General features: G+C 43.2%; 1 protein-coding gene across 4 annotated transcripts in view; it reads right to left on the bottom strand.

Annotated features, from left to right (window-relative positions):
- The window catches only part of magi3a (membrane associated guanylate kinase, WW and PDZ domain containing 3a), a 200,941-nt gene that overhangs the window by 58,205 nt on the left and 128,550 nt on the right, over nt 1-14,186 (bottom strand). For all 4 annotated transcript variants that reach the window (XM_033628244.2, XM_033628243.2, XM_033628242.2 and 1 more), the window contains exon 3: nt 6,090-6,209. In XM_033628244.2, the coding sequence (XP_033484135.2) occupies nt 6,090-6,209 (120 nt within the window). The remainder of the gene's footprint in view (nt 1-6,089; nt 6,210-14,186) is intronic.

The following is a 14,186-nucleotide window of genomic DNA, read 5'->3' as shown; positions in this document are numbered from 1 at the left end:
CAGTCTCCACCGGCTCCCTCCCAGAGCTCCCCCCACCCCACTCCACCCTCACTCTGCGTTTATCCCTCTGCCTCTTTGAACCTGCCAGCCGCAGTCACAGACCCTCATTAATCATTGAGGATGGGCTTCCACTCTCTCGGGCAGCGCCCTGGCTGCCCAGGCCTCATCAGTGACTGCCAGTGCCCCAGGCGGGTGAAGCCCATCTTGTGCTCCAGCCTTGGCACAGGGTCCGGCCCTGCTTGGCATGGACGCTCACACTCCACAAGCCAACGTTGTCAACCCTGCATTCCTCTACTCCCTGTGCTTGTGTGTGTGTGGTGCACAGCCACACAATCCACTGTTAGCTGACCTGCTTCTCACACATAAACTTTTCTTCTAGTTAATGTTTATGTACTCAGTCTGCGCACCGACACCCTTCCCATCTTTACTCCCGTCCTTATTTTTTCTTATTTAGCTGCTGTCATCCATCCTAATCCCTCTCTCTTTATCCCTCCATCTTTTGTTCTTCCGCTTCCTCCTTCAGCTTTTTTTTTTTTTTTTGTTCTCTTATTTTATTTGGACGTGCGCAATAACAACACTAATCCGACTCCTATGATATCAGCAGTGCAGTCCTCAGAGCGGAGGTACTTCTTAATCTTTCAAGCCTCTGATTTGCCAGTTCCTAGGAGTGGGCAGCTGTTGCTAGCGCAGCACCTTTGCACCCTCCCTTCTCTGTGACTTCTGGCCCGCTGCCCTGTTTCTATCTAATCCACAGCCATGCAGCTCTGCCTCAGAACTTCACAAAGCCTTTTATATCAGAAACGACCCTATTATAAAATGGTTGTAGGCAATGTGGTCCAGCAGAACGAGGGGATGGTAAATGGTCATTCCTTTGGCAGTGAAGTCCATGATTGTCGAGGGGAATACATTTTGTACTGCGCAAACAAAGGGGATTACATCCTCATCCCCTGTCAGGGTGGCCCACAGCAGGCCCACAACTACACACTGTAAGGCTCAGTCCCAATACACCTCTTATCCCTACCACTTAGCCCTTACTCCTCCATTTTGTACGTCCACGCCAGGGGGTGTCCCGAACCTTGTTGGGATGGAGGGGTAAGGCAAGTGAAGAGTACTTTTTTAATCACACTCCAAACCAAGTGTAATGAAATTCAATGTATCCTCCTACAATGGTTTGTATCACATCCTACTCAAATGCACACACAGCTGTTCGTATAATACCCTACGATATAGCACCCCATGAAAGAACTGATGTACATCAAGTAAAGTTATGCGCTTTAGGGGCTTTCACACCTGCCCTGTTTGGCTCGGTTCAGTCAAACTCAAGTTTGTTTGCCCCCTCAGTGTGGGGGGTGCGCCAAAACAACCGGACTGAGACCTTCTTGAAGAGGTGGTCTCAGTCCGGTTAAACATTGTTTTCTAGTTGGAGCCGCGCCTCGTTTTCAAACTGTATGGTTTGACTAAAATGAACAATGACAGCAATATAGTCCACGATGAGCAGCGCTAAAATCAACCTGTGTAGTTGTCCCTCCACTGTGACATTAGAAAGTGTCACATTTATCTTGCAAGTGTACTCTTCTTCAACGTTTTGTTTACTTCCTGGATTTTTCCTGCATGGAAATAACCTAAAACATAATTAGTCCCCTGATTCAGACCAAGGCAAAACAACTCTAGGTCTGAAAGCACCCTAAGATAAAGTTAGGGAGGTGTAGATATGGTGTATGTAGATACTTTACGTACTTCGGAAAAGTACAAACAGTGCATGAGAACATCTTGCTTGTTTCACATGGTAAGATTTCAACCACTCTTTTCCGAGAGACAAAGGAGCACACGCAAATGTGGGTTAGGGGTACAACTAAAAATGGGATTGGGCCTAACTGCAAGCTAGAACAACAGTACCATAGCACTGTCTTGTCGACAACTAAGCCCTTTTTTCTTTGTCTCATCTTTATTGATTTATCCACGGTGTGTAACTCTGTACTATTTTACATTTCCGCTGCCTCCTTGCATTGGGCCACTTTCACTCACCCATGATGCTCTAAACCTCCAACATGTAATCAAGATAATGATTCCCATAACAGTCTTGTAAACATGGACAGTGCAGCTATGCAACCTAATGAAGCACCACAGTAATAGTCTGCTGTTCTGTAACCACCTTGCATTACACAACTAGAAAACCAAGCCCACGATTTAATGGCATATGGGGTAAATAAACGTTTGCAATGTCAGCATAACTCGGGGAATAATAAGCCATAAAAGTGAACATCTTTATATCAAAATCTGTACCAACCGACACTGTTGCTAACTCTGAGTCTCAACAAAATGAGACACCTGATTTCCTTGAATTCTGCTTGTCCATTTCAGCTCCTTGTCTCTGCCATGAATGATTCATGCGACTGGCTTTTCTGTACCGACCACGGTGAGGGCTAGAAAATTGGATATGCCCTAATTCACATACATGCACACACCCTGGCACGCACGCAAATCTAATTCTCGAGAGTTTTGGCACAGCCGAAGCAACAAGTATTACTCACACCCTGACACTTTCATCATTCTGTAAAACAAAAAACTGGCAAACCAATTTCTCTTTGTTTTCAGGCGGTCTTAAAACTTCCCCATCCACTTCACCAACGGCTGAGTCAACTTCGCTGCTAAGACCTGCTTGGAATGCACGGAGCGACACCGTTGGGAGCTGAAAATGTACTGGATTAATGCTGAGGAGCGATCTCATAAACACAATTTGCCTCCTTTATGCTTGGTTAAGTATTTTCATAATATTGGACTTCTGAAATAACTTTCTATTATTGGTGAGCGATATGACACCCAGTCTGTGAAACAGTCATTGTCTCAGATATTGGCTCCAGCAGAGCAGTGGGAGTGAGTGTCACTCTTAGTTACAGATTAACTGTGGATACATCCAGCCCCTATTGTTCACGGGCCTGGAGGATTAGTCACAGCACTGAACATGGCTGCCCAGGTTTGATGTTTCCATTAAACCGGCCACATATACAGTAAGGCCCCGTTCAGACAGAGAAATGTATCGTGTGCTGCAGAAAGCAAGGCATGTCACAAGAGAGGGGGAGAGAGATGAATCATGACATGGGAATGGAGTGTGGTTTTCCCCGAGTCCTTTACACTCAAAGTTCAGTTCAGTTCAGATTTTGTCCCACAAGAGGAAAATTCTTTCTGCAGCGAGGCAGCATGGAAACAATAAAACAGAGGACATAAAAGAGTGAATACTATACCCACAGCACAAAACAAAATGAAGAGTCCATGTCATAAAAAGCTGCAACAAATTAAAATATAGGGAGATAAAAAAAGATAAAGTGCTCGGCTGCACCAAGAGGCAGTTAGGTGTGTTTACTGCATATAATTCAATAAAAGTTGTCTTCTGTTACACCTGAACCTGTGTCTCTGTCCACAGTGGGATGATGTAAAATTCATTAAGCATGTAATCCAGCCAGCGTCCACAGAAGTTACGTTCACATTTCATTTTAGTATGTTTTTATTTACAAAGCTATCCTTAGTAGAAGTCCTACCTACTTATCTTCTCTTTTAAATCTCAAACATGGAAGTTACAATTTCTGTTTGCAGGGCTTTTTGCGTTTTGTTGTGCCCAGAGTCACAACTGAACTGGGAAAGAAAGCTTTTAAGTTCTCTGTAAATATACAGATGATGCCACTAGTGTCCAACGCAAGGAAGTGAATTTCATTATAGATGGATAGAAACCTGACAGGAACTACCTGTAGCCATGCTGACACACACCCAGTGGGAACGGGGGGCAACAGATAACACACTGTAGGAGCAGCAGCAATAGTATAAAGTCCAGCTGAAGGGGCGCCTCAGGCCGCAGGCACCCCATGTACAAAGGCTATGTCACTGCCACAGTCGCAGCCCTTTGCTGCATGTCATCCCCTCTCTCTCCTCCTTTGGGGCGGCAGTAGCTCAGTCCATAACTCAGTCCGGGATAGTGAAAACAGTCCTGCTTCTTCTCCTTCTTCTTCTTCGTCTTCTTCTCCCTCTACTTCTTCGTCTTCTGCTTCTTCTTCTCCTTCTTCTTCGTCTTCTTCTTCTTCTTCTTCTTCAGACGACAGGAGCGGGATAGGGAACACAGTCCCAATCAGGGCTCTCCTGCTAACTACAGTGGCTGATGTGAAAATGCAAATGGCCCAATCTATAGCCAGTGTTTGGTTTGTCTGTTGTGGGCCACTGTAGAAATATGGCGGTGCAACATGGCAGACTCTGTGGACGAGGACCCGCTCCCTATATAGATATAAACGTCTCATTCTAAGGTAACAAAAACACAACAATTCCTATTTTCAGGTGATTATACACTAACGAACACATATTTATTTGATTATATACCATTTCCACTAATGTATCCCCCTAAATCCTGAACACTGGACCTTTAAATCTGCTTGCTTTTACATACTATTCTTGGCCAGGTCTCCCTTGTAAAAGAGATCATGGAACAAACCTGGTTACATAAAGACTAAATTTTAAAAAAGCACCACCAGCTATGAACCAGTGTTGCAGCCGTGCTCCGCATGAATGAAATACACTTCAATACAAATTTAAAAATGTTCCTCTGAAGCATTGTTTTTCTGTGTGAATGGGCCCTCAAAGCTGCCTTTACAATCTACAGTACGCTGGCGAACAGATCTGTAGTCAATGACTAACCCACCGTGGGGAAATCATTCATTATGCAGTAAATATCTCCCCCTCTGTCCCCGTATTCAAGTGCCTGTCTGTCTGTAAATCTGTGTTTGTGTGCGAAAACTTTATCTCTCAGTTTATCTGCAGAGATTCACGGGTCAAAAGTCTGGTAATTAATAATTAACTTTCCAGGGCTTCTGAATCTGTGCTTCCAATACACACACGGCTGTGTCACATTAAGTAGGTAAGGGCAGAGCAGATCCATTATTCATCCTGTTGACTGGTTCATAGGTTCAGGGTTGAAGGGCCAGTCCCTCGGGGCTGGATATGGGACACAGGGCTGACGGTGAAGCTACGAGCTCCCAACACAACATGTAAGAGGACCACGGTGAAGCTCTTTGTGGCAACAGAATCGCTTGGGGATATATTATCTCCAGCTATTTCACGTGTACGGTGACAGGCGGTTGATGACATGGGCAATGTGTTGATCCCATGACCTAATGGTGGACAGCTCAGCACATTCACAGGAGAACTAATAACCCGGGCATCGTGTGGGGATTCATCCTCAGATGAAGCCATGTCCTTGGGGAGGACTGAGACCATGTATCGTAGCGATAACTTAATACTCTGTTTCTATGGTTATTCTTCATTCTTTGGGCAGTAGTTTTTCTATTATGGTCTTCCCTATTCTACCTCATCTCTAAGGGCGCTGTCACACCTAGCCTGTTCGATGGGTATCTCGCGACCTGCGGCGCCAGTTTGATTCAGTTCGTTCGGGCTGGGGTGAAAGCTGTCAACTGAATCCTGATGAGGTCCAAACAAGCTGAGAGCACATGAAAAGCTGCGTCTTCAAAGTGAACTTGAGCGTGCTTCGTTTGTGGTGTGACAGCAAATTTGACCGACCAAGATATTTCATGATATTCTATGAATATGTGATTTTAGCAGCGCTTCAAAGGCTAAACTACTTTCAAACCCATCTGCGATCTGTGTAAGCAGCGAATAAAGCCTGTATATGTAAGATCATTTGGTTACCATAGTAACGTGTACGCTGGTAATGCAACACCTCGTGAGTGCGGGGGTTTTCCTGATGCATCAGAGAGTCAGAAGGAGTGTAAAAAAGAAAGAGGTGTGTTACGTTTGTGCTGTACACCATGTGTTGTGACATCTCCTCATTAAAAAGTAACCCTCATCCTGTAATATTATGACAAGCTCTTCTTCTTCATCCTGTCGCCACCTGTTTCTCATTATCCGTAACACGAGGTCGAGTTGCAGTCTCAACTAATAATGCTCATAATTAGCTATTTCATGGTGAGCGCGCTCTGTGTGAGAACATACTGTAAATAAACTCATGTCAAGCAGTTAAATGCTGCATCACCTGCTGTCACTGGAATTTCACTGCTACAGTCGTGGTATGTGTGTGATGTATTGAGACATACCATCATAGGTGCCACTCTCCAGCAGCAATCCACTTTCTTCCAGGTCACGGAAGTCCCCCACACTGATGAAATTGTAGTCCACTCCGGGAACTTCCCCCTCTCTGGGTAGCCGAGTGGTACCTGCCGACAATGACACAGTTTAAGACCAAGCAGCAACCTCAGGAGCATGGTGGAGGGGAAAAATACTGTTAAACTTCAATTAAATGCCTTTGCTCTTTTACTAGCCCAGTGTGGCTACAGATTTTAACATATAACGGCCTGTCTTAATTAGATGCCTGGTTCACTGCAGCAGCCACAACCCATGCCAACCCTGTCTCCTAGAAATTACATTCATATACAACTAATCTAAAACAGCAGAGTTTTGAGGGAATCATAATGCCGAGCAAATTACGTTTTCAATCACGAAATGAGAAAATGTTGCTAATTAATGTATTTGGCAAGTTGCAAAAATGCTGACACTAAACCAAGGGCATATATTTCATTGTAAGATTTTGGGGAAGTTGGGATCTTCCGCCATATTACGCACCAAACACTGAATTTCCTGCATTCTGGTGAATTTTCACACATTAATTTGTTCCTTTCTGGCATCAATTTAAAGTGGAAATGTCTTTAGTTTTATCAAAATACCCTAAAACTTCAGTTAAAAGCCTAGTCCCTGTTAGCTGTTAGGTTAGCTGCTTCAATTTTGCATACAGATATAGCCAAGAGCACCAAAGAAGAACGTAATTCCTTCAGATTTACAGGCATGGTAAACAAGAGAGACCAAAAAAAAAGGCAACTCCCTGCCTCTGAATCCATCATAAAGTCAGAAAATGTCTCCATTCCTGGATTACCCTGTAAGTTATTCACATTTAGTGTAAGTAAATCTGTCATTAATCACCATTAATCTGTCTGGAGCCACAAATAATATTTGAGCCTTATAATAAAGGTAACAGCCTTATTAAGTCAATATTAGCTTATCAACATTGCCAATAGGTCTAATCATTCATAGGTTGTACGGTGGCTACTCTGCAGTAAGGTAGTAATGGATATTTGGTATCTTGCACGAAAGCAAACAAATCTGTCTATGTACTATTAAATTCAATATTTTCCTACAAGACTACTCCTCTCTGGATGTGGATTCCAAAGGTAGCTTTGCTAAAGAGATTCGAGACAAGATACCGCTTTGGATGTCCAGCAAAAGTTAGAGAAAATGCGCCCGGCTGTAGACGTCGCTATGACTCACGTTTTAGTTGACAAAATGTTTAACCTTTTCTCTTTTTAATTTGTTGTAGGTTACACATTGTTATTATTGGATAATGTAAGAATTATCGTTCAAAAATAAGCGTTATACATTTCAATCTAGCCTAATTTTTGGTCAAAGCCACAGGTAGCCATTAGAGAAGGTTGTCTACTCCTGGTATAGGCATAGCTGTAGCTATCACCATTTCAGTATGTTTTCAGTTCATGAAAGTCAATCGTAACATTTTGGTTGCGTAACATTTTTTTTTGGCCAGTACATTTGTTTAAATGGTTTTAAGCCTGTTTTTGTCCAGTGAAAATTAGCATTAGCATTATCACAATTAACCACAGACTGTAAATGCACCATGCTAACCAAGCTAGCAGCTAGCATTAGGGTTAGCTTCACCCTCTTGTCCAAATATGGTCACTTCTCGCTCCAAAATGCCAAACTTGCGGCTTTGAAACAGGAGTCCACAAACTAATGGGTGTTGTCACGATGGCTGTGGTCATTATTTTTATACTGTCTATTTTTAAGACAAAGGGCACATCCAAATAAGGGGAATGTACCATTCACTAACGAGGGAGGATGGGTTTAGCCAGAAGTGACACTGTATCCAACATGCCCACAGAGATTTGATTCAAGTCCAAATACAGCACTCAGGGGTGAATCTGTGTCTACATCATGAATAGTCAACAGAGCTGGGACCACAAAGCTATTAATACATTATTAAAATATGAAACACAGAAAAAAAACCTTCTCCCTCACAGCAGCACAGCTGTCAGAATACAGAGCAAGTGTAACTGATGATAATGATAATGAACAGGATTTTAATTGCACACTTTTACTTTGACTTGTGTGAACGGCAGCACCACTTTTATTCCTTAAGGATGCAATTAAATACTATATTAATGCCGCACACACAAGTGAGGAGAATCAGAGACGACAGCTTTAGTAAGTTGTGCACCAAGTAACATGAATGGATGAAATTTAACTTCACTGTTGACCTTCTGCCTGTTTGCTCAATAATTGCACTTTTATATCTGCAGTGCATTCACAAAGCAATTTCTCCTCAAAATCCCACGCACAGCTTAATTTCCATGGCGATATAGTGGAATATAATGATTTAACATAAATGTATAATGGTGAATAATGCTACTTAAGTAAAAAATGTGTTGATGCCAGACTTTTTCTGGGGCATCCGTATTTGCAATAAAGCAAAGAATTAATTTGTGAATTCCCCCCACAGCATATTCACTGTGAACGTCATTTCCAATAAAGATTACTGCCTTACCACCTGTTTCCACCGGGGAAAGATTTGTTCATGTTCATTAACCAAGGCTAGACTCTCCTAGGACGTGGGAGTAAAAATCAGGGACATTTTTTACAGTATAGCGTCTCCTTTATGCCAGGGGTGACGGTCAAGGTCAGCAGCTTTGTGTCTGAAATCATCTTGAAGCAACAGTTGCAAAGTGAGTTCAAACTAATTTCTCTTTTCTTTTTCACTTGAAGGAAGAGTGGGTGAGATTTAGGGGGGTTAGTGGCATCTAGTGGTGAGGGTTGAAGACTGCAACCAGCTGAAACTTCTTTCTGTTTAGAATTCCTTCAGTGATCATTGTCCAGGAGGTTGTTACGGTGAGCCGAATTACCCGCAGATGACTCTTCCAGAAATTAAAACTGGTAAAAACACTGATTTAAACTGGGATGTCACTGGTGCCTCAAGAGACCTAAATCACCAGTTTATACACTTGAAATTCTGTCATAAAGCAAATCTAACGCCTAGACTAAGACATGAAATGGGGCCGGTACAGGACCCTTATGGCTCATTTTGCCCCCAGAGAACTGTTGGCTCTTTTATACATGTTGTATGGGAATGTCCGGGGGTTTTTGGCTTTGGGGGAAGGTTATAAACACCAATGCTGAACTAACAGGGATGCAATTACCAGTGGGCCCTGCCGTACATCTTCTAAATGATGATTCCCATGATTCCCTTACAGACAGAACTTGTACCTTTTTCCTGATCTAGATGTTCAAGAGGTTTTTACCCCTCGTCAAATTATTCGCAGAGGTCTCCTCTCGAAAACAAACAGACCCAGACATGGTAATTTAGACACTGAATTAAGTAGTTCCATCCATCCGTTTTTGTTTGCTTATCCGGGGCCGGGTCAAGGGGGCAGCAGGCTAAGCAAAGCACCCCATACGTCCCTCTACCCAGCAACACTTTCCAGCTCCTCCTGGGGGACCCCAAGGTGTTCCCAGGCCAGACGAGATATGTAATCCCTCCGGCGTGTTCTGGGTTTGCCCCGGGGCCTGACACCAGTGGGACGTGCCCGACACACCTCCAGTGGGAGGCACCCAGGAGGCATCCTGATCAGATGCCCGAACCACCTCAACTGACCCCTTTCGACGCATAGGAGCAGCGGCTCTACTCCGAGCTCCCTTCAGATGTCTGAGCTCCTTACCCTATCTCTAAGGCTGAGCCCAGACACCTCACGGAGGAAGTTTCGGCCGCTTGTATCCGCAATCTCATTCTTTCGGTCACTACCCAGAGCTCATGACCAAAGGTGAGTGTTGGGATGTAGATGGACCAGTAAATCGAAAGCTTTGCCTTTCACCTCAGCTCCTGCTCCGTTTTACATTACAAAACAGTGTTTCCTATTTCTATGTGCTGCTGCACCCAGTGTGCTCACCTTTTTTCTCCGATAACTTACGATCCAGATGTTCAGGAGGTATTTACTGGGAGCCAAATTACCCACAGAGGTCTCTTCATCTTCAAAACAAATTGACCTGGGGCCTCATTTATAAAACAGCGTGTAGGATCCATATTTAAACTGTACGTATGGACAATGCGCAAAAAAATATTCAACACTTTCTACAGTCAGGCTTCCACCTCACCATCTGCGTCGCCAATTTCCGTCTCTAAAATGTTCCTAAGCATGGGTTAAAGTTTCTCCCATTAAGTCAGTTTTTATAAATCACAACCTTCCTGTGGGAAGTGGCGTACGGTACGCCTCTTTCGGTAAGTTTTTCTGGCAAGGCTGTTAGCTATGGTGGCCAGTGCAAAAACATGGAAACGTGACAAGTGTTGATTTGTCCGTTCTGGGCTTTCGTATAACGACATGGCGGACTCTGTAGGCGAGGTCCCTATGTAGATATTAACGGCTCATTCTGAGGTAACATAAACACTTTTATTCTTATTTTCAGGTGATTATACATTAAAAGAAACACACTTTTTAAATCATATTCCATGTCTGCCGATATATCCCCCTAGATCCTACACACTGGACCTTTAAAACACTTTGCTGCTCCGAAAGTGAAGCTCTACACTTCATTTCAGTTTATGCAAAGTTAGTCATTAAATAATAATCTACCATAACTGCCTCAAGTGGTTAAAGAAAATGTCATGTTTTGCCTCTTTGATACTCTCATCTATGAGACACTGACGACATATTGTTATGAAAATGATTTTACGCTCCGTAACACGCCGGCTCTGCTTAACGTTATCTTAGATGTAATCAGGGCTTTCACGATACCTCAGCTGAACCGCTCAGCTATCCGGCTGCGCTGCAGGCACGAGGGAATTTAACTCAGAGTTTAATAGGAACCTATCCTCGTTCTTCATTTTCTCTCTGTGTCACCATCCATCCTGCCTGCAGTATAAGCCGTCACATCTGAAACTGCTTAGTCTTTTGCAGAGACAATCTTTTATTCTGTCAAACAGAGCAATCAGAGGAGACCAGCAGAGCAGAGGAGGCAATATGAGCTTGTTTATGGAGGTAGGAACAAAGAAATGTGGTTATTCAGCTATTTATTTATTCAGCTATGTTACCTGAAGACTCACAAACAAGTTGGATCACATTTAACACCCTTACACTTTCCATTCTTATAACACCATCATGTGCCTTAGTAATTGTATTTTTATCATCTGATGTCTCAAGTTTTGCTGCGACATCAAGAAGTGATGAGATTTTAAAAGAAAAGAGTGTCACAGCTTGATAAAGAAAGGAGGAAAACAGAGGCTGTGGATGCTATCCGCACTGATGTGTTCTGGATGGGTGAATTCACAAAGCACAGCATCTCTTCAGTCTCTCCAGTGAAGAGTAAGATCACACCCCAGCCGCGGATAGACAGCGACTGCTAAGAATGTTGAAACTGGAAATCTAACTGTAATCTGAGAGGGAGCGCTGGGATAAGGAGCTTTGAAGAGAAGACAAGAGGAAATTTGCTGCTAATTCTCACTGGAAAAGAGCACGCTGTTTCAACTTCCTCCGTGTGTGTCGTTCCTCACAAGCCTCACTTTGAAGAGATGAAACAACCGCATGGAAACAACACAGGACAAAAAAGTGTCACACCACAAAGCAAACGAAAAAAAAAGCTCTAGTAGTCACCAGGTCTACAGGGCTTAACAACAAGATATAGCTCTCCAGTTTTACGTGTGAACTCTGTTTTCCTCCCCCTCCTACTAGATTGAACACCCACTCAGAGGGGCACTAAAGACCAAGTGACAAGCATTTACCATCAAGGTTCCCAGACGCTAATGCAGCTGAACAACAGAAAGGAAGAAAGACACAAGGATAAAAAAAACGAGTTTAAAATTACACTGACAGATACCAGATCAGATGGTGCCAACTTCCTTACTTTCTTACTTTCTAATTGCGACAAGAAAAGGAGGTGGGAAGCAACAATATTGAGCTTCTGCTGTCTGCACAGGTCACATGCCGAATGCTGAACTCTTTCATACCTACACACCCTCCCACACTCTTAGGGTGCTTTCACACCTGCCCTGTTTGGTTCAGTCCAATCAAACTCAAGTTCGTTTGCCCCCTCAGTGCGGTTCGTTTGGGCAGGTGTGAACACAGCAGTCACACTCAGGTGTGCACCAAAACAACCGGACTGAGACCTTCTTGAAGAGGTGGTCTCAGTCTGGTTACAAATGAACTCTGGTGCGGTTCGTTTGTGGTGAGAACGTGTTCCGACCTCGATCTGAACCAGCTGCAGTCACATGACACATTGTTTGGGTTAAACATGAGCATGTTACAGTCCTGGAGGATTATTAATGTGCACCTCCTCCTGTACTGCCTTAATATGCACATTCAGCACATCCAATGCATCAAAACATTGTTTTCTAGTTGGAGCTGCGCCTCATTTTCAAACTGTATGGTTTGACTAAAATGAACAATGACAGCAACATAGTCCACGATGAGCAGCGCTAAAATCAACCTGCATAGTTGTCCCTCCATTGTGACATTAGAAAGTGTCACATTTATCTTGCAAGTGTACTCTTCTTCAATGTTTGCTTTACTTCCTGGATTCTGACCAATCAAGAGCAGCTTTCTAGCGCAAGGCATTTTATCTGGTCCACTTGTAAATGCTGCCGTGAGAACACAAACCAACTCTAGGCAATTATACAACTTTGTAAAAAAATTCGTCCCTGATTCAGACCCAAGCAAGACAACTCTAGGTCTGAAAGCACCCTTAGATCCTAACACATCACCATCTGCCTGCTTGACTACCATGGATTCTTGAGCTTTCTGCTGTTCCGCTCCCCGCCTATGGAACCCTTTCCAGTAAGACATTTGCAATGTTGACTCCTCTTTCAGCTTCAAATCTCATCTGAATACACACTTTTTAAAGCTGGCATATTCAGTCTGATCTAATGGTGTCACACACACATCATCTACTTTTAATAATTCATGATTTTGGTCGAGCTTATTTTAGGGCTGCCCCCTAATAGTCCATCAAATGTTTGTCGACCAGAAAGGTCATTAGGCAAGGTTTCATTGGTCACTTAGTCGCAAAAAAAAAAAAAAAAAAACAGCCATGCAACTCTATTAAGGGCTGCACCTTGTCAAAATAAATCTAAACCTATATGACGGGACCATGTGGGAGTTTAATTTGAAAGGACAGACACAAGAAGTGTCCACGCTCAGCAGTCAGACAGGAGTCAGGTTAATTTCCAGGGCTGGTACCTGCGGTTATTCCACAGGCTAGTTAATAACATGTCGGGCAGGAAATCCAAAGTGTGGGATCATTTTGAGAAGGTGAAGGACGAACCCAGGGTGATATGTAAACTCATCTTCACTGGTCGACTACAAACATGACGTATCATCTGAAACATGGAAGCAGCTACATGCCCATTAGCCCACAGCGTCATTAACAGGCGGCTCGCTCAGTGTGTGACGTGCACTCGTAGATAAAATATAGGCCTATATTAATGAAGGTTCATTAGTACGGTTTTGTATTTCTCTGTAATGTAGCACAGTGTTAACAACGTTACTGATACTATTCTTTCTCACACCTTCAACTCAAACCATTGTGTTGCCCTGCCCAAAATATATCATTTAATGCTTAAATCAATAACATGAACATGCGGGCGACTAGTCGACTAATGGCCCTAATGATGACTGTTGGTCAACTAGGAATATTCTTAGTCTTGGGCAGCCGTTAAGCATTTGGCAGAACTGGTAGTCGATGTATGAAAAACTGTAGCGAAGAACAAGTCTCTCCTTTATATTGTACAATTGTTCAGATCACAAGAAGATGCAACACTGTCTCACTTCGGGCGTAGACAGGAAGTGAAAACACAAGAGCACTTCTTTGTTGCTGAAAAGTGTAAAGTCCGGCAGTTGCTTTACACCGACGCCCATCTAAAAATCACGAGCCATCTGAATCATGATACTGTGGTAAATGGAGCATTGGTGCCATTCAGGATCTCAGTTAGGTATTCATCTGAAGTAAGAATGAAAACTGATTAACACTCAAAGCTCAGAAAAATATGATTTTATCATTTCTCCTGCAGAATGAAGAGATTACATCACATATTGTCTGCTATGAACAAGGTTATGTAATTCAACAAAAAGGAGCTTGAGGTCTGAGGC

The sequence above is a fragment of the Epinephelus lanceolatus genome, chromosome 8, assembly GCF_041903045.1.
Source record: "Epinephelus lanceolatus isolate andai-2023 chromosome 8, ASM4190304v1, whole genome shotgun sequence".
NCBI lineage: Eukaryota > Metazoa > Chordata > Actinopteri > Perciformes > Serranidae > Epinephelus > Epinephelus lanceolatus.
Note: the sequence above shows the minus strand (reverse complement) of the source record. Positions and strands in the feature narration are given on the sequence as shown.